Here is a 21,177-nt window from a genome sequence, read left to right on the forward strand (position 1 = left end):
ACCTTTAGGGTGTAAACTCTCTAAAGATATCACCTCTAAGGTATAAACTCTCTAAAGGTATCACCTCTAGGGTGTAAACTCTCTAAAGGTAACACCTCTAAGGTATAAACTCTCTAAAGATATCACCTCTAGGGTGTAAACTCTCTAAAGGTATCACCTCTAGGGTATAAACTCTAGGAAGGTATCACCTCTAAGGTATAAACTCTCTAAAGGTAACACCTCTAAGGTATAAACTCTCTAAAGGTATCACCTCTAGGGTGTAAACTCTCTAAAGGTAACACCTCTAAGGTATAAACTCTCTAAAGATATCACCTCTAGGGTATAAACTCTCTAAAGGTAACACCTCTAAGGTATAAACTCTCTAAAGATATCACCTCTAGGGTGTAAACTCTCTAAAGGTAACACCTCTAAGGTATAAACTCTCTAAAGATATCACCTCTAGGGTATAAACTCTCTAAAGGTATCACCTCTAGGGTATAAACTCTCTAAAGGTATCACCTCTAGGGTGTAAACTCTCTAAAGGTATCACCTCTACGTCATAAACTCTCTAAAGGTATCACCTCTAGGGTGTAAACTCTCTAAAGGTATCACCTCTAGGTCATAAACTCTCTAAAGGTATCACCTCTAGGGTATAAACTCTCTAAAGGTAACACCTCTAGGGTGTAAACTCTCTAAAGGTATCACCTCTACGTCATAAACTCCAGCTGCCAAACAGCCTTTGAGCCAGGCATTGAAACCCTAAAGTCTTCGTGCTCTCCGGCTCACACGCATGCGGGGAGAGGAGGCAGGAGCCCATGTGTTTGTGCTTCATGGATTCAGACTTCTCTTGGGAATCGGCCAACGTTCTGATAGAAATGAGCCCAAACGGAGCGAGCGGCATCGACTCCACGGAGCTGTTTAACAGCTTGCCGAGAGGAAACGCAGCGCCAACACGCAGGAAGTGTGCAGCCATCTTGCAGTAAAATCACCGTGGGAGTCCGTCAAGCTGCCGCAATGACAGAAAAAAAGGCTGAGAGCTTTTAGAAGAAAAGGACAGGAACGAAAACGTCTGTTTCATGGGGGTTTTTTGTACTTCTGAACACGTTTGGTTTCAATTTCTGATCAGGCATTAGCGGTATTTCCATCTGTAAGACGCTGAATTATTAGGTGTTTGTTTGTGGAAGAAACCCTGCTGAGAGCGTGTGAAGAAAGGATGACGAGTGATTCTGACACGTGGAACAAAGAGGAGGGCGGGACATATTGCTTTCTGGGTGATTCAGCTCCAGTCCTCCACGGAAAAGAGACGACAACAAAGGCGACGAGGCATTTTGTCACAACACGAGTGTTCGCCGGAGCAGCTGTGACGCTGAAACCAGAGCTTCAGTGACGCGGGAACACTCGACGAGTCGGCAGTTTTCAGTGATTTTAATGGATTTTGGTTGATACTTGAAATAAGATTTTAATGACGGAAGATTTTTTTAAATCAGCTTTGTGTTAATATATTTTTCCGGCTTTTTAAATACGATAATTTTGTTAAAAAAAAAAGGTGGGAAACAAGCGCTGAACATCTGATGTCTCATTAGATTTAGAGGAAAGGAGAGAGGAAAGGAGAGGAGAAGGACAGAGGAGAGAAAAGGCAAGGAGAGAGGAGAGGAAGAGAGTAGGAGAGGAAGAGAGTAGGAGAGGAGAGGAAAGGTGAGGAGATATGTGAGAGGACAGGACGAGGAGAGGAGGTGATGAGGAAAGAGGAAGGGAGGAGAGGAAGAGAGGAGAGAGAGTACAGGAGGAAGAGAGAAGGAGAGGTGAGGAAATGTGAAGTAAGAGGAGAGAAGGAGAGATGAGAGAGGACAGGAGGAGGAAAGAAGGAGAGAAGGAGAGGTGAGGAAAGGAGAGGTGGAGAGAGGAGGAAAGGAAAGGGCAGTCTGAGTGAGTTTAGTGAACTTGTGAGGAAAGTGAAAAAGAATAACTGAGACAGACACGATGTGATTTTTGTGTGTGCGTGCGTGTGAGTGTGTGTGTGTGTGTGTGTGTGTGTGTGAGTGTGTGCGTGTGCGTGCGTGCGTGTGCCTTCAAACAATCCTATACGACACTTGAACATGAGTGTGTTCGCTCACCGGACAGACGCCATTCGGTGTGAGGACGCCATGTGATCGAATGAGCACGAGCGTGTGAGTGTGTGTGTCTGCATGCATGTGTGTGTGTGTGTGACTGTGTGTGTGTTTACCAGGAAGATGAAGTCCGACCTCTTGTTGTTGAGGGAGACGGGCGACCGGCTGAGCGAGGTGGACGTGCCGTCGGAGCTCTGAGAGGACGGATGCCGGAACGTCTGACCGGTCAGCTTGGAGTCGTACAACTGCTCCTCAAAGTCTGCACACACACAAAGAAAACACACACCGTGAGCATCGACAGCGGTGCACGCACGGGAACAAAAGTGCACTCACACACACACACACACACACACACACACACACCAGATCCTCAGAGATCGGGTTCGATCCCGCCTTCACCCGCTCTTCCCCCCGCTCGCGACTCCGGCTGCAACTTCTGCCGCGAAACCTCAAAGGACTCTTTAAGTTTCCTTTTGATCCTTTTTTACTTTGTTTGATCTCCTTCATTCATTTCCTCCTGTCCCGTCCTTCTCTCTCTCTCTCTTCCTCCCTCTCTCCTCTCTCGCTCTCTCTCTCTCTCTCTCTCTCTCGTCCTCCCGATAGCGGACTGGTTTCTCGCTCTCTGGCAGCTTAGGAGACTCTCCCTCAGGCCATTGTAAACAGATTCCTAACCCCCACCTCCCCCATTCTTTCACACACACACACACACACACACACACACACACACACACACACACACACACACACACACACACACATTCCCCCTCAAATCCCCTCAGCCTATCCTTTACCCCAAAACACACTCCCAACCCACTCCCCACTCATCCCTAAAGCCCTCTAGCTCTCTCTCTCACACACACACACACACACACACACACACACACACACACACACACACACACACACACACACACCCCGCTGTCAACTCCGGTGGACCAGCAGTGTATTGTTGCGCTGTGACACTTGACATCTGAACATTGACTTTTGGGGAAAGTCGTAATCTGGACCTTAATCTGCAGCAGGAAGCTAAAAAAATCAAAGACGCTAATAGTTAGCATTCAAGCTTCAATCAATGTATATATATATATTTATATATATAATTACACTTCTATAGCATTGGCGTTTGATTGGTTCCCGCCCGCCTACCGGGTCACGACCATTTCGGGCACAAAGGAAGTGGGTCACCCAAAACAAGGAAGAGGACGGAGTCTTTGTTGTTAGCTTAGCGGCTACAGCCAGACACCAAAGAGCGCGTTCATGTACGTCCTCACCGGTTACGATGTACAGGAATAAACGAACAGCGAGCGACATTTCTTTCCCCCGGTGGTCTGAATGAATCTATTTGTCTCTGCGATGGCATTGACCCCACTTGGAACCGCCATTTTATGACATTTATTAACAAATATGTCAATTAAATTGCTTTATTGGGAACAAAGGGTGCTGTAAAAAGACAGATGGCATCAGTAGTAGGGATTTATTGACCAATGAGGAGTTTATTAAACGCAGGAAAACATACCAAGTAGCTCGAAAACAATCACAATGCTTAAATGAAATGTTCACGCCACAATATATTTTACTATTTGTGTCATAAATGTTGGGTTTTATTATTGTTTGGACTCAACAATGATAAACAGTTTCACATAAATAGGTCCAATTTCAAAAGGTGACATTTTAACAGAAAATTTGTAAATTTGTAAACTTGAAGAATTAGCGATTAGCGATTAGCAGCTAAAACGTTAGCCGGAAACATGAACGAATGTATGCTAACGTTGATAATATATATAATATAGGCAAAACAACTTCATACAGTGAACATTTGTCAATTTTCAAACTTATTCTGATGCCCCAAAGAAGCCAAAATTGAAAAATGAACCAACTAAAGCTGCTTTAAATGTAATTGTATTAATAAACTATACAACGCATGCTCATAGTCCCTTCCTGCAGCATCCACATGGTGACAGACGAGACTTCGCAGGGTTTTGGCCTCAAGACTTTCAACATCGTCGTCTACAGAACAGGAAAAAGTTCCCAGGTGTCAGATGGACTGCGACACCGTGGGAGTGTTATGGAGTCACCATGAGCAGAAAATTAATAAACCAACCGCAAAATACAAGAAGATAATGATGAAGGTTTTTTTCAGTTTTATTTCTCACCCGCCCACAGAGTCTTTGTGTGCACTTTTATTTTTTAATGGCTTTCGGGATCATTGTTGTTGACATCTCCCCAACGCTCGAAAGTCAGCCGGCAGCAAGGAAAACATCTCTAAGAGCTCGCCCGTTGTGTTGCGTAAGCACGCCTCTGAACTTCAGAGGCGACTTCTGCTGCACAAAACCCAAACTTTCATATCCTTCAGCGTGGATTTTAAGACTCATTTCTCATTTTTAGTCGATTTTTGAGAAAACTGGAGCAAAAACGTCTTAAAAAAACGATGATTTTTGCCTTTAAACACACGTTTGTCACATTATTTTGAACCGATTGTCACGAGTCTTGTCACACAGAACATTGTGCTGGAAAAAAAGTGTCATTATTTTTGATTTTAGCAAAAGGGATGATTATTCTGAGGTGTTTACGCGGTGCATAAATGCATAAATCAACCGCTCTTACCTTTCACAATAAAAGCCCAAGACGTTTATAACATGCAGAGGCGATTCTTTTGTTTATTTTTGTGTCGTTCATTCCTCACTCCTCCCTTTCATCTAAAGCCCTCCACGCTGCTCCTTGTTCTGCGTCCCCGTTTAGCGCCACTGACAACAATTTTCCGCCATATGTTCACCGTTAGGGTTTTTATCCTCTTCTGGTTTTTGTGGGAAACACAAGAAAGAAAGCGAGCGAGAGGAAACCAGAACCAGAACGAGGAAGACGCGATTCAGACGCTTGGGTGGTCGAGTCTCTGCAGAAGCTCTGACGGTTTGGAGTCGAGTTCCTTTTAAATTTAAGGTTTTTCGGGGGGGACATGCGCGCCAACGAGGCGCAGGATGTGACCAAGACGCAGGCCTGCTTCCAGCTCGCCAATTTAATCTGGTCGGAAATAAATGATCCCACGTGGAGAGAGGAAAAACAAGGCCCGAGTGCCAATGAGCCTCATGCGAGCTGCTGCTGACCCACAAACCGCTACAGCGGCTCAGCTACCACATGACTCGCGCGGTATTAGCTTTTAATCGTTGCCATCTCGGCTTTTGGGGTCGTCGCCATCTTGGCTTTCGGGTTTGTCGTCATCTTGGGTTTTAATCTTTGCCATTTTGGCTTTTGGGGTCGTCGCCATCTTGGCTTTTGGGGTCGTCGCCATCTTGGCTTTCGGGGTTGTCGCCATCTTGGCTTTTGGGGTCGTCGCCATCTTTGCTTTTGGTCATTGCCATCTTGGCTTTTGGGGTCGTCGCCATCTTGGCTTTTCGGGTCGTCGCCATCTTGGCTTTTGGTAGCCACCATCTTGCCTTAAAAATGGACCATAATTTACTAAATGAACATCTTGCTGTATTGAAGAAGACTTAAACTAGAGATTGAGTTCACTGAGGGAACAAATCAAGAGTTTCACTTTGGTTTCACTTTGCAGAACGACTGTAATCGCTGTGTAAATGGTGACTTCAAGTTATACTAATGCTTTATAGTCAGCTATAACCATTAAAAACTACTTTTGGGTTGTCAAGTGGTTACAAAATAATCATTTTCCATTGTAAAAGTGTTTTTTAGCTCCTGGCAGATCATTATACAAACCCTGCAATGACTTCACAGTGTTTATCGCTGTTTACCACTTCCTGTTCATTTATTGAAATGAGAAATTACTTTTTCAACGGAGGCCTTTATTAACATTCACAACTGCAGAATTGAACGTTCTTGCATCAGTTTCCTCTCTTGTGTTCTCGTTTAAGTCTCGGCGTGAACGCCGACGTTGACGCGTTTGCCGATTCCTCAGGAAGCGACGAGACGTTTCTCTTCCAGCGAGCCTTCGCTTTAAGGAAACACATCTCTGGATATTTGTATTCACGGAGGCTCGTCGCTCGCTCGCTGCTGATGATGAGAGAGAACGGTCTGTTTTGCAGCGTTCAAAAATAATTGAGCCAAGAAACAGCAGGATCAGCCGCCCGGCGAGCAGAGAGACCAGAACTCTTCCTCTCATCCGGTCTGAAGACACAGGGGAGGTGGAGAAGAGGAAGAGGATGGGGAGGATGGGGAGGAAGGGAGGAAGAGCATATTCTCTCGTCAAATACAGCGACGCTCGGGGAGACGATGGCGTGCCGGTCTCAACCTCGTTACACGCCGTCCTTTCAAAATAAACTTCCAATGTCGGACGTCGAGGACGAAGCAGCGAGAACGTGGCGCCGTGGAAGAGGTGAAGAAGAAGAGGAGATATGATGAGTGACGAAGGGAGGAGAGTGAAGTCAGAGAAAAACTGATCAGGGAGGTCTGGATGGGAAAGAAGGACATGAGAGAAGAGCAAAGAAGAAGAGTTAGAGAATGTTGCAGGAAAAGAAGTAGTAGAAGAAGAAGATGGAGAAGAAGAAGAAGAAGAAGAAGAAGAAGAAGAAGAAGAAGAAGAAGAAGAAGAAGAAGAAGGAGAAGAAGAAGAAGAAGAAGAAGAAGGAGAAGAAGAAGAAGAAGAAGAAGAAGATGGAGAAGAAGAAGAAGAAGAAGAAGAAGAAGAAGAAGAAGAAGAAGAGAGCGAAGACGAGGCAGTTCAGGAAGATATATGGGAATGAAAAAAAAAGGTTGTGATTAGAATCTCAGTGTAGAAAAAGATGAGAGAGGAAGAGGAGGAGGAGGAAGAGGAGGACGAGGAGGAGGAGGAAGAAATTCAGACAACACAACGTCCAATCTGTCTAAAACGAGCGGCGCGAACACAGCAGGAGATGTTTGTTGGTTCTGGACCGAAAGTTTTGGCGAAGAAGAAGGAAAAAAAAAAAATGATGCGACGAGTTTGTGATCAAACTCACAGCAACATGTTGCTCCTTCTCTTCCTCCTGCTCGGCGCCTACATCCCATCCCATCATACCTCTCATGTTGTCCCACTAATGAAGAAGAAACATAAAGAGCGACACACACAGTCTTCTGCAGAAAGCTCTGCACCGAAAGAGAGAAATACATCTTTAAACAGCGAGACAGTGTTCCAGCAGAGGAAAGCAGTCAAGAGCTGAAGCACAGTTTTAAAGGTATTTTAAATAAGCGCTTCCACTTATACTCCAGTAAACGTTGTACTTTTTACACGTTAATGTTTCACTACTACGCTTACTACTGCTGACTGAGCTTTCACACGACACACACATTCAAAAACACATCACAAATATGATTAAAATAAGCAAAATGGTCAAATTAGCTCCAGAGTTCTCCCTGCTGCTCAAACAGGACGAGCCTTTAGTTTGATGCCTCTGCAGACTTCAGCCTCAGCACATGTGTTTCTCTCTGCTATGACAACCTGTACTCACATCGGGGATCTGCGTTCTGTCCTGTTACTCATCAGCCGCCTGCAGGACCAGCTCGTAAAAACGCAAAAACACAAAAAGTACACAAGTACAAAATAAACTCGTCTCTCCGGGAACAAAGTGTGTCGGTTCAGATCCACGAGCTGCAGAGAGCTGTGGGAACATGAAGGGAGAGGGGGGGGTATTGGGGGATCGGGGTGTAAAGGTATGCTGGTCACTCCCACTAATGCACACACACACACACACACACACACACACACAATAAGCTCGACCTCCCCCACCCGCTTTCTTCTGTCCAGACAAGCGGGCCAGCCACTGATGCATCACTAACCTGGATATTGTGTGTGTGTGTGTGTGTGTGTGTGTGTGTGTGTGTGTGTGTGTGTGTGTCTCCAACTTAGGCGCTTGTGTGAATTGTGCTGCGAGTGCACAAATGTGTTTGTGCCCCCGAAATGCTCTCCCATGTCAACATTTGTGTGAATAACGACTCATTTCTCGGTACAATAATGTGTGTGTGAGTGTGTGTGTGTGAGTTTGTGTGTGAGTGTGAGCGTGTGCATGTGTGTGTGTGTGTGTGTTTGTACCCCTGAAATGTGCTCTCATGTCAACATGTGTGCGAATAAACTTCAAAACGTAACTTAACAACTCATTTCGCCGTAGAATAATGAGTGTGTGTGTGTGTGTGTGTGTGTGTGTGTGTGTGTGTGTGTGTGTGTGTGTGTGTGTGTGTGTGTGTGTACGGTGCACTCATTCACAGATAAACCCGCCCCTCCCCGACAACAACAACAAGCGCACACACCAGTATTGTCGGATGTGGGTCACCCTTTCTCTTCCCCTCCATGAAGACACAACATTAACAAAACGCCTCTTTCCCCGCTCGTTTGTCTGTGTGCAGCACGTGTGTGTCTGTGTGTGTGTGTGTCTGTGTGTGTGTGTGTGTTGGAGCGCAGGTCACGTCTTCGTCCTTCAACACAATGGATGCATCCATTAGACGGCTGTGAGGACGGTCGTGACCTAGAAGGACAGATTCTGTCGTTCATGTCGGTCACGAGAAAACCGCACAAACTTCGGTCGTTGTCCTCCGCTAGCTCCCCGCTGTAGCCGGCTAGCGCTGCTGCTAGCTACCCGACAACTACCGAACGAGAGCTCGGCGCCCGTCTCGGGAAGCGGGCACGCGGGCAGTAGCAGCAACGCTAGCTGGGGAGCTAGCAGGGATAACCCCCAAAGGTAGTGGCGGCTTGTAACACGACTTTTACAGTATTATTTCTTTGCAGATGACCGCCTGTTGTTTGTAGAGAAAACTGCGAGCGAGGGAAGAGAGTTTCTTCGGGGGTCAGATCTCTCTTTCCTTAAAATGTGAATTCTGGACCTGTGATTGGATCAATTTCTGCTGATTGAAGTCTGTCATCTCGCTCTTACATTCAGCTCTCAGACATCTCTCAGAGAGAGAGAGAGAGAGAGAGAGAGAGAGAGAGAGAGAGAGAGAGAGAGAGAGAGGGAGGCTTGTTTCCTGGCGAGAAAGAAATTCAATATTTTGTGGTTTTGAAAACAGACATTAAAGGTCACTCAGTAATAAACGTTCAAACAGTGTAAATCACAATAAAAGCTGTCAGACTGAGCTCTGTGTTCACCAGACAATGTTCCTCCTCCAGAAGATGCTAAACGGCTGCTTAAAGGAAACTATAAATACATGATGATTAATGCAAAATATCACTGATAGAAGCCAGCGACGCACAGGAAGTGAAAATGTGAGGAAACGACACGTTCTGCTGACTCGGCACACCTGATCAATGCTGCACCTGTTCTGTAATGTTCATCGATCCCTGCAGGAGGTAACGGCTGACGGCCGACTCGAAGCAATTAAAGGGCCGGCGTCACATTGAAAGTGACCTTGAGTCGTTAAAGGGCGCTGGCCCTTTAAATACTTGCGCAGAAGATAGAAGGATGCACAGAAAGAAAAGGAAATAAAAGGTGCAAATGAAATGTACAGAGTGAACTTTACTCTCATCTCTCTGAGCGCCAGTGACACCGACGACCTCCAGTGACCTCCACTGACCTCCAGTGACCTCCAACGACCTTCACCGGGACTGAATGTATGAATTGGACAGATTGAGATGATCCGATAACACGGCAGCACGCTTTCACCAAACTACATTAAGAAATCGCGAACGTCCCAAACGGAGCGGAGGCGCTGAAGAGGACGTCGGTGAAATGTCGAGTGGCGAGGAGGCGGTCGAGTGCGTGCAAATAGCCGGTCAGGCCGGTTATTAATGGACGGCACGAGCTCCACTTCAAACATAAAAGTTCAACTGAAGAATGGCTTAAATATTTGTTGCCGTTGATTAATGGAAGTGCCGGAGAAAGAAAAAACACACAATGCAAAATCTGGATGCTGTAAATCTTGTCGGGAAAAAATAAATAAACTGTAAATCTGTCTGCAGAGGAGAAGCAGAGGAATGCTGAGCTGTAAATATATGATGTATTATCATGAAAGATCTCTTCTATACAACCAGAGAGAGAGAATGCAGCTTTAATACATGAAGCATAGACTTCTATACAACCAGAGAGAGAGAATGCAGCTTTAATACATGAAGCATGGACTTCTATACAACCAGAGGAGTAGCCCCCTGGTGGTCAGGAGAGAGAATGCAGCTCTAACACATGAAGCATAGACTTCTATACAACCAGAGGAGTCGCTCCCTGGTGGTCAGGAGAGAGAATGCAGCTTTAACACATGAAGCATAGACTTCTATACAACCAGAGGAGTCGCCCCCTGGTGGTCAGGAGAGAGAATGCAGCTCTAACACATGAAGCATAGACTTCTATACAACCAGAGGAGTCGCCCCCTGGTGCTCAGGAGAGAGAATGCAGCTTTAACACATGAAGCATAGACTTCTATACAACCAGAGGAGTCGCCCCCTGGTGGTCAGGAGAGAGAATGCAGCTCTAACACATGAAGCATAGACTTCTATACAACCAGAGGAGTCGCCCCCTGGTGCTCAGGAGAGAGAATGCAGCTCTAACACATTTTTCTTGGGTTTTATATTACGTGTAAGCAACATTTTGTTGTATTTTTTCCGTATATTTAAAGCTAAACTGTCTCCTGACCCTGAGTCTAATTGGGATCACAGTCCAACAACATAAATATGTAAACATGAACCTTTCGGACCGACTCCTCTCGCAGTGACAGGAGCGGCAGGAAGCTGCTCTCTGAACACAGTGAATTATGGAAATGACTCTTCATCCTGTGAAGAGGAGGCCGTGTGAAGAGGATCCATCCGGCCTGACACTTTGTGTCCAGGAGCAGTTTTGAAAATCGCACGGCGCCGCAGAAAATGTGATTAAAAACAGTATTTTGAGGGGAGGGAGGTCGAGGAGCCCTCCCACCAGTTTCGCAAAATCAAACTGTAAAGCTCGAGGCCCGGACCCGTTTTCTCCAAATGTGCGCCGTGCATATACTACTCGTTCATTTAGCTCGTGCACGAGTTAGCCGCAGCCCCGAGGAACCAAACGCACCGAGAAAAAGGTCCCAAAAGGGGAACGATCGATTATGAAACACAAGGTTTGTTGTCTGCATCGCAGCTGACAAATGAAATATGAGAAACTCCAAGTTTAAATGTGCAAATGAGGTGCTACTTTATTTAAATATGTGCTTATTTACTTCCTGAATGGAACTCTGAACATTAAATAATCTAATTTGAAAATTATCGCCAATCGGTTTATGAAACAAATCTATTTCCTATGAATGCGTCAACATGCATAAACCCTCAGAATATATGCAGGAAAGAAGGAGTTAAGTTACATAAAGAGGTTATAAATGTGTTGTGAACAAACCATCTGCATAAGATGAACACATGAGCTCATCGATAAACAACTTCTCCACTTCATCAGGATTATTTATGGTGTGAAACTTCTACCTGAACTGTGTTGTTCTTTTTGTGTTGTTCTGCATGAATACACATGTTGGACTTCTCTGTACTTCCTCCTGTGATCATGTTGTTTCTATCCAGGTGAAGCATTTCACGTTGCAGTGAGCTGAAGGCCACACAGGTGACATAAGCAGACACAACCTGCTCCTGTCGGGCAGCGGCAGCGTTTAGTCTGCAGGACTTGTTGAACGTGTCGGGTTCGTTCGGGGTGTAATCCAAGACTTTGCATCCAATTAAAGCAAATTAATCCAATCAGGTGTAAAGAGAGAGAGAGAGAGAGAGAGAGAGAGAGAGAGAGAGAGAGAGAGAGAGAGAGAGAGAGAGAGACGACCTCGTCCCTCACGGCCGGTTTCACCGCTCGCCCACTTAGCGGAGCGACGGGAAAATAAATCTCACACCGAATCTCAGCAGGAGAACGTCTGACAGCGAGAGGACGAGAGACCACGGACATGAATATGGAGGAAGGAGAGCGAGAGGGGGATGAATATTTTACCAGGCCGGTGGGAGAGAGAGCGAGAGAGAGAGAGCGAGAGAGAGAGAGAGAGAGAGAGAGAGAGAGAGAGAGAGAGAGAGAGAGAGAGAGAGAGAGAGAGAGAGCAGCTGGTTGCTTCAGCGTTATATAACACACACAGACAGGAAGGTGGACACACACACACATGTGAGACGACAAAAAGATGAACCACCGACGACAGAAAAGATGAATGGCCCCCCCCCCACACACACACACACACACAAACACACACACACACACACACACACACACACACACACACACGTAGCTGCTGTCCACACGACTGCATTCATCCATCTTATCTTCATCACACACAAATCCTCTGAAACAATAAGTGGCTTTAAATGAGAGAGAGAGAGAGAGAGAGAGAGAGAGAGAGAGAGAGAGAGAGAGAGAGAGAGAGAGAGCAGAAAAGTATCTTCCAATACAACCGATCAACTCTTCATGAGGTGAATTGATCTGAAAGTTTCAGCGGAGACGAAAGTTCAGTAACGAGTTGCTGAAAGTCTGCAGACGTTATGATGCAATATTGTATTATATTGTATTTATATATAATAATAATATTTAATAATTAAATAAAATAATCATATAATATATAATGATTATATATAATAATATATATATATAAATATATACATAATATTTCGACATGCATATATGTATATATATATATATATATATATATATATATATATATATATATATATATATATATATATATATATATATACATATGTATGTATATATATATATGTATGCAAGTTCTGCAGCTTTATGATTTTAACCTTGAAGATATTAAAATCATAATATTGAAGACGAGTGAACTTTGAAACACAACGTTTTCATTCATTCACTCCCTCAGGTGTTCATTCACTCCCTCAGGTGTTCATTCACTCCCTCAGGTGTTCATTCACTCCCTCAGGTGTTCATTCATGATGGTTTGAATGGCAGCACTGGGCAAAGGGCGAGACAGCATGAGTCACACAGGGAGAGAGAGAGAGAGAGAGAACGAGGCAAAGAAAAAGCAGAGAAACAGTTTTACCTGAGAACCAATGGAGACTCTAGTCCCCTAGAGAACTAATTACCACACACACACACCCACACACACACACACACACACACACACACACACACATTACAAAGCTGATGTGAAAATGAGAATGACATTGTTCCACCTTAAAAAACAAAAACAAGGCAACCTCTAACTACTAACTAAGATGTAAACACACGCCTTTGAATGCCTCTTTCTTCACACACACACACACACACACACACACACACACACACACACGACACGCTTGTCGTATCCGATGCACGAGCACTAAAATCCCAAAATACCGCCTTAAATCCCATCGCTGCAAGGTGAAAACACGCTCACACACCCTTCAGTGCAACATCAACACAAGGTAGCGAGGGAAAAGGAACGCACACACACACACGCCCTCTCACGCAGCATCTGCATGCTAAAACACACACACACACACATTTAAGGCGACGATACACACCCATATCAATGCAGTCCAACGCCACACACACTCACGCAAGTAAACACTCTCTCTGCTTCTGCCTCCACGCCTTTCCCACCCACTCAAAACACACACACACACACTCACGCCCACACACACACACACACACACACACACACACACACTCGATCCATCCATGCACCCCCCCCTCTCTCTCTCTTTTCTCTCCATCCTCCCTTACCTTGCAGCAGGCTCTGGAGGTTGAGCTGCGCCTGCTGGTGCAGCTCCTCGACACACTCCGGCCTGCTCCACGAGCCGAACACGTTCACGCTCTGTTGCCATGGAGACCTGAAGTGGGCCGCACCACCGATGCCGCCGCCTCCTCCTCCACCTCCTCCACTTCCTCCTCCTCCTCCACCTCCTCCGCCGCCGCCGCCGCTGATGCTGTGGTTGCCGTCGGCGTGGATGCTGCTGCCGCCGCGCCTGCCGCTCTCCGCCTCTAGACCGCTGGTGGCTGGAGGACAGAGAGGTAGGGAGGGAGGGAGGGAAGGAGGGAAGGAGGGAGGGAGGGAGGAGTGATGGATGGGAGGGGAGGAGAGAGGGGAAGTGAAATAAGGACGGGAAATAAGATTATTGAAAGGAAGGAAACGCGGGGAGAGAAGGGGAAGAAGAAAGGAGGAGAGAGGGTGACGGGGGGAGAGCGATTGATGGAGAAGGGAGGGAGAGAAAGGGGGGAGAGGAGATCAAAGGAGTTGAAGAGGGGGGAGATAAAGGGAGGACGAAAGAGAGTGATGGGAGAGGAAATAGAGGAGAAGAGAAGGGATGGAGAGAGAGGAGGAAGAGAAACCACACGTAAATAAAAATGTATGAATTTGCATAACTGATACCCGGAGACGCAGATTACATAACGCAATGTGTTGTCAGGGAGAACAAGGACCGAGGAAGAAGGGAAGGAGGGAGGGAGGGAAGGAGGGATAGAGGGATAGAGGGGTGTGGGGGGGAGAAAAAGAAACAGGGATTAGGGAGAAAATGACAGAGGAGAGGGAGTGAACAGATTTTGGAGGAGACACAGAGAGAGGGAGCGCTTAATTAGGAGGGAAGAGAAGAGGGAGGAGAGAGAGGGAAGGAGGGAGGAGAGAAGGAGGAGAGAAACGGAAGGAGGGAGGAGAGCGGGAAGAGATGGAGGGAGGTACGGGAGAGGAAAAGAAAAAGACAAATTGTGACCGCGGCATTCGGGAGAGAAGGAAGAACAAGGTCGGGAAGAGGAGGGAAAGAGGGATGACATTCAAAAGGGAGAATGGAGGGATGGAGGCAGTAATGGGGGAGTAAAGAGCCCTCCCCCTCTCCACCTCCACCCCCACCCCCACCCCCACCCCCTGTAGTCACTAACAAACTGCCAACACAAACAGACAATTACAACAAATCACAAGCGAGCGAGCAAACGGCCATCAGCATTGTGAATGAATAAATATATATATATATATATATATATATATATATATATATATATATATATATATATATATATATATATATATATACTGCTTGATCTGAGAAGAGTGCAACGCTCCCAACTTGTTCTTTCAATCATCATCAATGGTGCAAAGATGCCACCATCCTACCAGCTATCAGATAATCAGCACACTCAGGGGGTCAGGAGGGTATTTTCTTGATTTAAAGATAAAAAAAGAGGTTTAATATTTAAAGAACGGGTCCCAGCTGAGAGACGCACACAGCGGATCCAGCATCACAAATAAAACCCCGGGCGTTGCCGTACGGAGGCTCACAGCTTCGCCGGCTTCGTCTTCCCTTTAAGCCGCTTTCACACAATCGCCTCCCGCCAGAAGAGAAGCGGCTGTTAGCGGCCGTCAGTTAGCATCCAGCGGAGAACAAAGCATGAAGCGTGCATGATTTGTAACGCGCCGCGAGCAGCCGGCTCGGTCCCACCAGCCCCTTAAACACATTTATTTCCACTTATTTCCCTTTTGCATTGTTCCTCCGTGGAGCTGATGTGTGTTTACTGGACGTACGCGTCGTGTCCTGAGCCCCGCCGAGAGCTAAACATCCCATTAGGGAACTCCAGGTTGAAGCGGAGGCTCACCGGCAGATTGTACTCTGTTTTTTTTGTTTTTGTCTGCAGTATTTTAAGTAGGGCGGGAAAACTTTTTGCACTTTATTTTGTTTTGGGACTATTTATTTTTTAGCAAAACTATGGAAAAAAACCATCATGAGCTGTTATTGTTAACTAAATACCTGCTGGAAACCAAACTGAGGTATTTTGAGGCGGACGATGTTGTTTTTTAAGACTGGATTTGTGTGTTATTACGTCAATTGATTGGCTTTAGCTCCCTGCAGCTTCAGAAGGCCGTTAGCATCTCTTCACATGGTCGATACGAACGAGAGAAGACGACACCGACCTCTAGTGGCCATAGTAGTTATGACGGGAGACCACTGTTCACGTGACCTGACATACATAACTTATCTCTTCGCTAACGTAGCTTAGCTAACGTAACTTAGGTAATGTAACTTAGCTGACGCAACTTATGTAACGCAACTTAAGTAAGGTAACTTAGCTAACAGAACTTAGCTAACAGAACTTAGCTAACGGAACTTAAGTACATAAGTAGCAAACATATTTACTTGAACCCAGACCACAACCGTTAGAAAACCTCCCTAGTTTTCATTCAATTCAACCAACTTTTTTCTCGAAAGCTGGCTAACGCGTTAGCATTTCCACTGGACGGCGAGGTAATCGAGAAATAAAATGAATCCAAACGTTGTTTTTGCAGACTGGTGAACCGTCGTCTGAAGTTTCTGAAAGGTCGCACCTCGATCGAGGCCTTTGCAGCCGACAGCAGACGAGAGAAAGTAGAAACGCTTCAGCCCCCGAGAGATGTTTTGGCCCAAAGAGACGTGATGTGGGGGCTTAAGTGCTCACCGGGAACATCTTTTCAACTCACCGGCTTCCTTTCTCCTCATTGTCTACGGCATGAAAAAAAAAAGAGGATGCACTCTTCGGATCGCTCAGAGCGGAGTGCGTACCTAAACCGGGAGCTGAACAAAATAAAATGTTCCAGCCTTCAACAAAAGCAATGCACGCCGGGGTTTTCTATACATAAAAATAGTGGAGGCAGAAAGTGTTCAAGTCTACCGAGTCTCAAGGTTTCAACACAGGACGCCAAGAGATAGACAAAGTTATTTTTACACCCCGTTTTATGGCGCTTGTTGGTTTAAGTTAAGTGTCACAAATGCCTGAAGTGACACTTTAATTCACATGAATCTGTCTCCTACGCTTTGGCGCCAAAACTTCCCCAAAAGTCACAGTTGAAAACATCTTGAAACGTGTAAAATACAAAAAAGTTACAGGTTAATACATAGCGGGAATATCCGGCGTTCACAGCTGCTCCATGAATTATGTATTTTTAAAGATGTGGGTTTTGAAAAAAAGTTAAATATATGATTTTGTGTGGGTGAGGAGTGTGCATTTGTGAGAGGTAGGTAATACGCGCTGTAGTCCCAGAAGCCTCGGGAGTTTTCTAAAATATGTGGCACAAATTACACACAATCAAGAGAGAGAGAGAGTAAAAAAGAGAGACCGCTAACTACCGTACCGTCATCCCATTGAGACGTCGCCGTATCCGCGTTAGCTAAGAATTGCTCACTGTCGTCGCCGCACATCAACACAGCGAGGAGTCGTCGTCGTCGTCTGTCTAACAAGGTTCTTCACAGGCTGGAGGCCTCGCGGGAGTCGGGCTCGAGTCCAATGCACACCGGCAGATCATACGGCGCCACTGGAAACCCATTTAAATGTCTTCTTCCCACCGGAAAAACCCATTTTTAAAACACTAGTGTGTCTTCTTCAATGCGCTAAAGACGTAAGCGGAGGACCACCTGGCCGTGCAAGAAGACAGCCTGTTGCTGCGTAAAGTACGGTGGCCACGATGTGCCAATCAGGGAGAAGGTTCTGGGGATACAATGCTGCTTTTCAGTGGTGTTGATGCTAGAAAACAGCACAGTGTGTATAAGGTTTTGCAGTAATGAGGCAGCCTGGAAAAACACTCGGAAAAGTGTGTTGAGTTATTAAAAAATCTCCTGTTTCGCTCTCTCTAGTGAGAAAGGGTGACGGCAATCTGCTGGCGAGCTAACGGCGGCTAACGAGCTAAATGTTTGTACTTGTTAAGAAAACATTATATGTACTATTTACATGTGTGCACTGACATTTAATTGTCTATATAAATCACTTGATACTCGTTTAGCAATAAAGGGTGCGGCGGGCATCCATCTTTATTATTCTACTACGACTGCGCACCTTGATGACATCATCACAAGACGGCAGTTACCTGAACAGGAAGTTAAGATGCCACATCCACCCACAAATAAAAAAAGTCTGAACAGTATTGAGAGAAGCTAAAAAACAGTTAGCTTACGTAGCGCTGAGCAGCTCGCTAACGCCAGTTAGCCTAGCCTCTCTGTTGGCTAAAACGATGACACACAAAATTTAATAATCAGGGAATTGAACCCCTAATATTTGTGAATTGAATCACAAATATTAGTTAACCAGTAAAACACATTTAAATAAAGTTATTTATCTGCTTCCTCGATGAGATTTGCAGGTTGCATCCTCCAGCATTTTGAGGCGCTAACGGGGAAAAACGGGAGCTAACGGGAAAAAATGGATGACGGCTGAGTGAGTTTGTTTTGCCGGATACGAGAAACAGAGGAGTCTCTGGGGTACAATTTGTTTCCCTCGGGGGTTAACAATTAATTCTTGATTAAAAGTTGAGCAGCAGCCTTCCACACACACACACACACACACACACACACACTTAGAGCACTCTTTCTTCCCTCTTATGTAATCGCGGTGACATGAAAAGGAAGGAAGATGGAGGGATTGGATGGAGGAGAGACACAAGCCGCCGGGCATCACTGGGCAGATTTAGGAAGAGAGGAGTAATCTCCACGGTCCTGTTGAGTAAATGGAAGAGAAATGCAGCGCAGAGACGAGACAGAAGGATTTAAATGGAGATCTGGGTCTTTAGAATGATCCATGATCCAGGTAGAAGAGAAATATTCCACTTAAACTTCAAGGAGAAACGTCCAGCTGTGAACTATGAAGGTGATGGAGGTCTACAGAGGACCAGGACTACACTGAGACTATAGAGGACCAGGACTACACTGAGACTATAGAGGACCAGGACTACACTGAGACTATAGAGGACCAGGACTACACTGAGACTCTAGAGGACCAGGACTACACTGAGACTATAGAGGACCAGGACTACACTGAGACTATAGAGGACCAGGACTACACTGAGACTACAGAGGACCAGGACTACACTGAGACTATAGAGGACCAGGACTACACTGAGACTATAGAGGACCAGGACTACACTGAGACTATAGAGGACCAGGACTACACTGAGACTCTAGAGGACCAGGACTACACTGAGACTATAGAGGACCAGGACTACACTGAGACTATAGAGGACCAGGACTACACTGAGACTATAGAGGACCAGGACTACACTGAGACTATAGAGGACCAGGACTAGGCGCCAGGCGGAGGAATAGAAGTTTCACGCCTCCTCCTCGCCGGCGGCGAGGTGTTGGTGAAGTTATTTTTCTCTGCGAGGCCGATTGCTAATGCGTGTGAGCGTTGGAGTCTCGGCAGGGGAGGACGCCGATTTAGACGAGCTGTTACCACACACACACACAACACACACACACACACACACACACACACACACACACACACACTTTCTCTCATATTTTTATTGTTTTTAATCACCCACGTACTGTGGTTTCGTGTTTATATGGTAAAAAAAAAGACATTCGAAAAGTTTGTGTGTGTGTGTGTGTGTGTGTGTGTGTGTGTGTGTGTGTGTGTGTGTGTGTGTGTGTGTGTGTGTGTGTGTGTGTGTGTGTGTGTGTGTGTGTGTGTGTAGCAGTAAACTAGATTTACCGTCCTTGTGGGTGTCGTTATCGAAAATGAGACGGAGACGACATCATCGTCCGCGCCATATTTCCACGCTGACCTTTGTTGTTCGACGCAGACGAAGCTAACAAGCTAACGGAGCTAACGAGCTAACAAGCTAACGGAGCTAACGGAGCTCCGAGAACGTCGTAAAGCACCAGAGATAAAAACTGTGTGAAAATAAAAGCGAATAGAAAACAAAAGCACGACTCTTTTGGTGCTGCACTACACATTACATGTGTCTGTTTGCTAGTATGTGTACTAGTATGTTTACTAGTGTCTGTACTAGTATTATTTACTAGTATTTTGGTGCAGTATTCACTGATTTCCGTCTTTGTTGCGGTGCATTACTCACTAGTGTTTTAGCTTGCGTTTGGTCCAATATTTACTGCTGTTTTGCTCTTATCTTCATGAAATATTTATCTCCGGTTTGCTGCATTATTTACTCGTGTTTATGACAATTTAAAAAAACAACATTTCCACTGATCATGGAGGTGAAACGTGGAGATAAAGCAGGTTCCTTAAACCCGCCTGCAGGAGTCCCAGCTGCTGTTTTTTAAGGAGACGTGCCGATTAATGCGCCCGGCGGTCCGGAGGCAGGAGCGTCGCCTCTGGAGCATCAGCGGCGCAATTGGGGGGAAAATGTGTAGCGTGTGTAGCGTGTGTAGTGTGTGTAGCGTGTGCACACGTGTGTGCTCACGCTACACGTCTCATTCACCTGCAGCTATTGCTTTGTGTGCACGTGCAGACTGCTGCAGCCGGCGGCCTCTTGTCTCTGCAGCTCAGTGCTGCCCCCTGCAGGAGCAGCAGGCGTACAGCACACAGTGTTCAGTCTGTTGAGCTTCAGCACTATTTATATTCTAGTTTGCTTTGTGAAAACAAAAAAGCATCAGAACATTGACTCTTTAGTATTTTAAACTAAAATCTGAATGTTTTTTATGTTTGTAGCGTGGAGTAAAAAACAAAATGGCGCTATTTGAACACACACTCACACGCAATGGAGACTTTTAAGGAGTCGTGACTCGGTTCCAGATGTTTTCAATGACCACAAACACACAACACAGTCAGATAAAGCTGCTGCTGCTGCAGGAACAACATCTGAACATCTGAACAGACATTTCAGATGCTTCCTGGTGACATCAAATCCCGAGTAGAGACACAACATGACGAGGAATCTCTCCTCTGTGCCGTGTTTTTTGGCGTAAACGTGGATTAATCCGCCGCAGAAAATAGTCCCTATTTTACGTTAGCTGGGAAATGTTTCCTAGCGGGCCTGGAGCTGAGAGCCATACGGGAAGTCAGAAAGTTTCATTTATTATGATTTTGTTGGCAATAAGAAAGAAAAGAGTAACTTCTTATCTTCAGCTTATCCGTTAATCTTTTCATTGTTTTACATAAAGGGCGTCTCAGAAAGTAAATAAGCTGCTGAATCAATTTTCTGATGAAGCAGCACAACGTGCGTGCGTATGTATGCGTGTGTGTGTGTGCGTATGTATGTGTGTGTGTGCGTATGTGTGTGTGTGTGTGTGTGCGTGTGTGTGTGTGTCTGTGTGTTAACTGTAAACGCCCTCAAAGATAAAACCAGGAAGTGAACTCCGTCGGCAAGAATCTAATTTTACAGTTGAATTAGCTTGAAGCAGAAAAGCACAATACGTGTAAATATGTTAATAAATGCTTTTAAGGGCGCTGAATATACACACACACACACACACACACACACACACACACAGAGACACACACACTCGAAGGCGTGCTGCAGTCATCAGAACATGGAGGTAATTTATCGTGGCGTGAGC

At 45.6% G+C, this 21,177-nt stretch overlaps 1 protein-coding gene across 1 annotated transcript in view; it reads right to left on the reverse strand.

Moving 5' to 3' along the window:
• nhsl2 (NHS-like 2) overlaps positions 1-21,177 on the reverse strand; it is a 73,066-nt gene that overhangs the window by 16,211 nt on the left and 35,678 nt on the right. Inside the window, exons 2-3 of the mRNA XM_068587232.1 lie at positions 13,649-13,921; positions 2,204-2,346 (exon numbers count right to left, since the gene is read on the reverse strand). Of these exons, the coding sequence (XP_068443333.1) occupies positions 2,204-2,346; positions 13,649-13,921 (416 nt within the window). The remainder of the gene's footprint in view (positions 1-2,203; positions 2,347-13,648; positions 13,922-21,177) is intronic.

This window comes from Clinocottus analis, unplaced genomic scaffold (genome assembly GCF_023055335.1).
Source record: "Clinocottus analis isolate CAN_PGR_092001 unplaced genomic scaffold, fCliAna1.0.p SCAF_21, whole genome shotgun sequence".
NCBI classification, from domain to species: Eukaryota; Metazoa; Chordata; class Actinopteri; order Perciformes; family Cottidae; genus Clinocottus; species Clinocottus analis.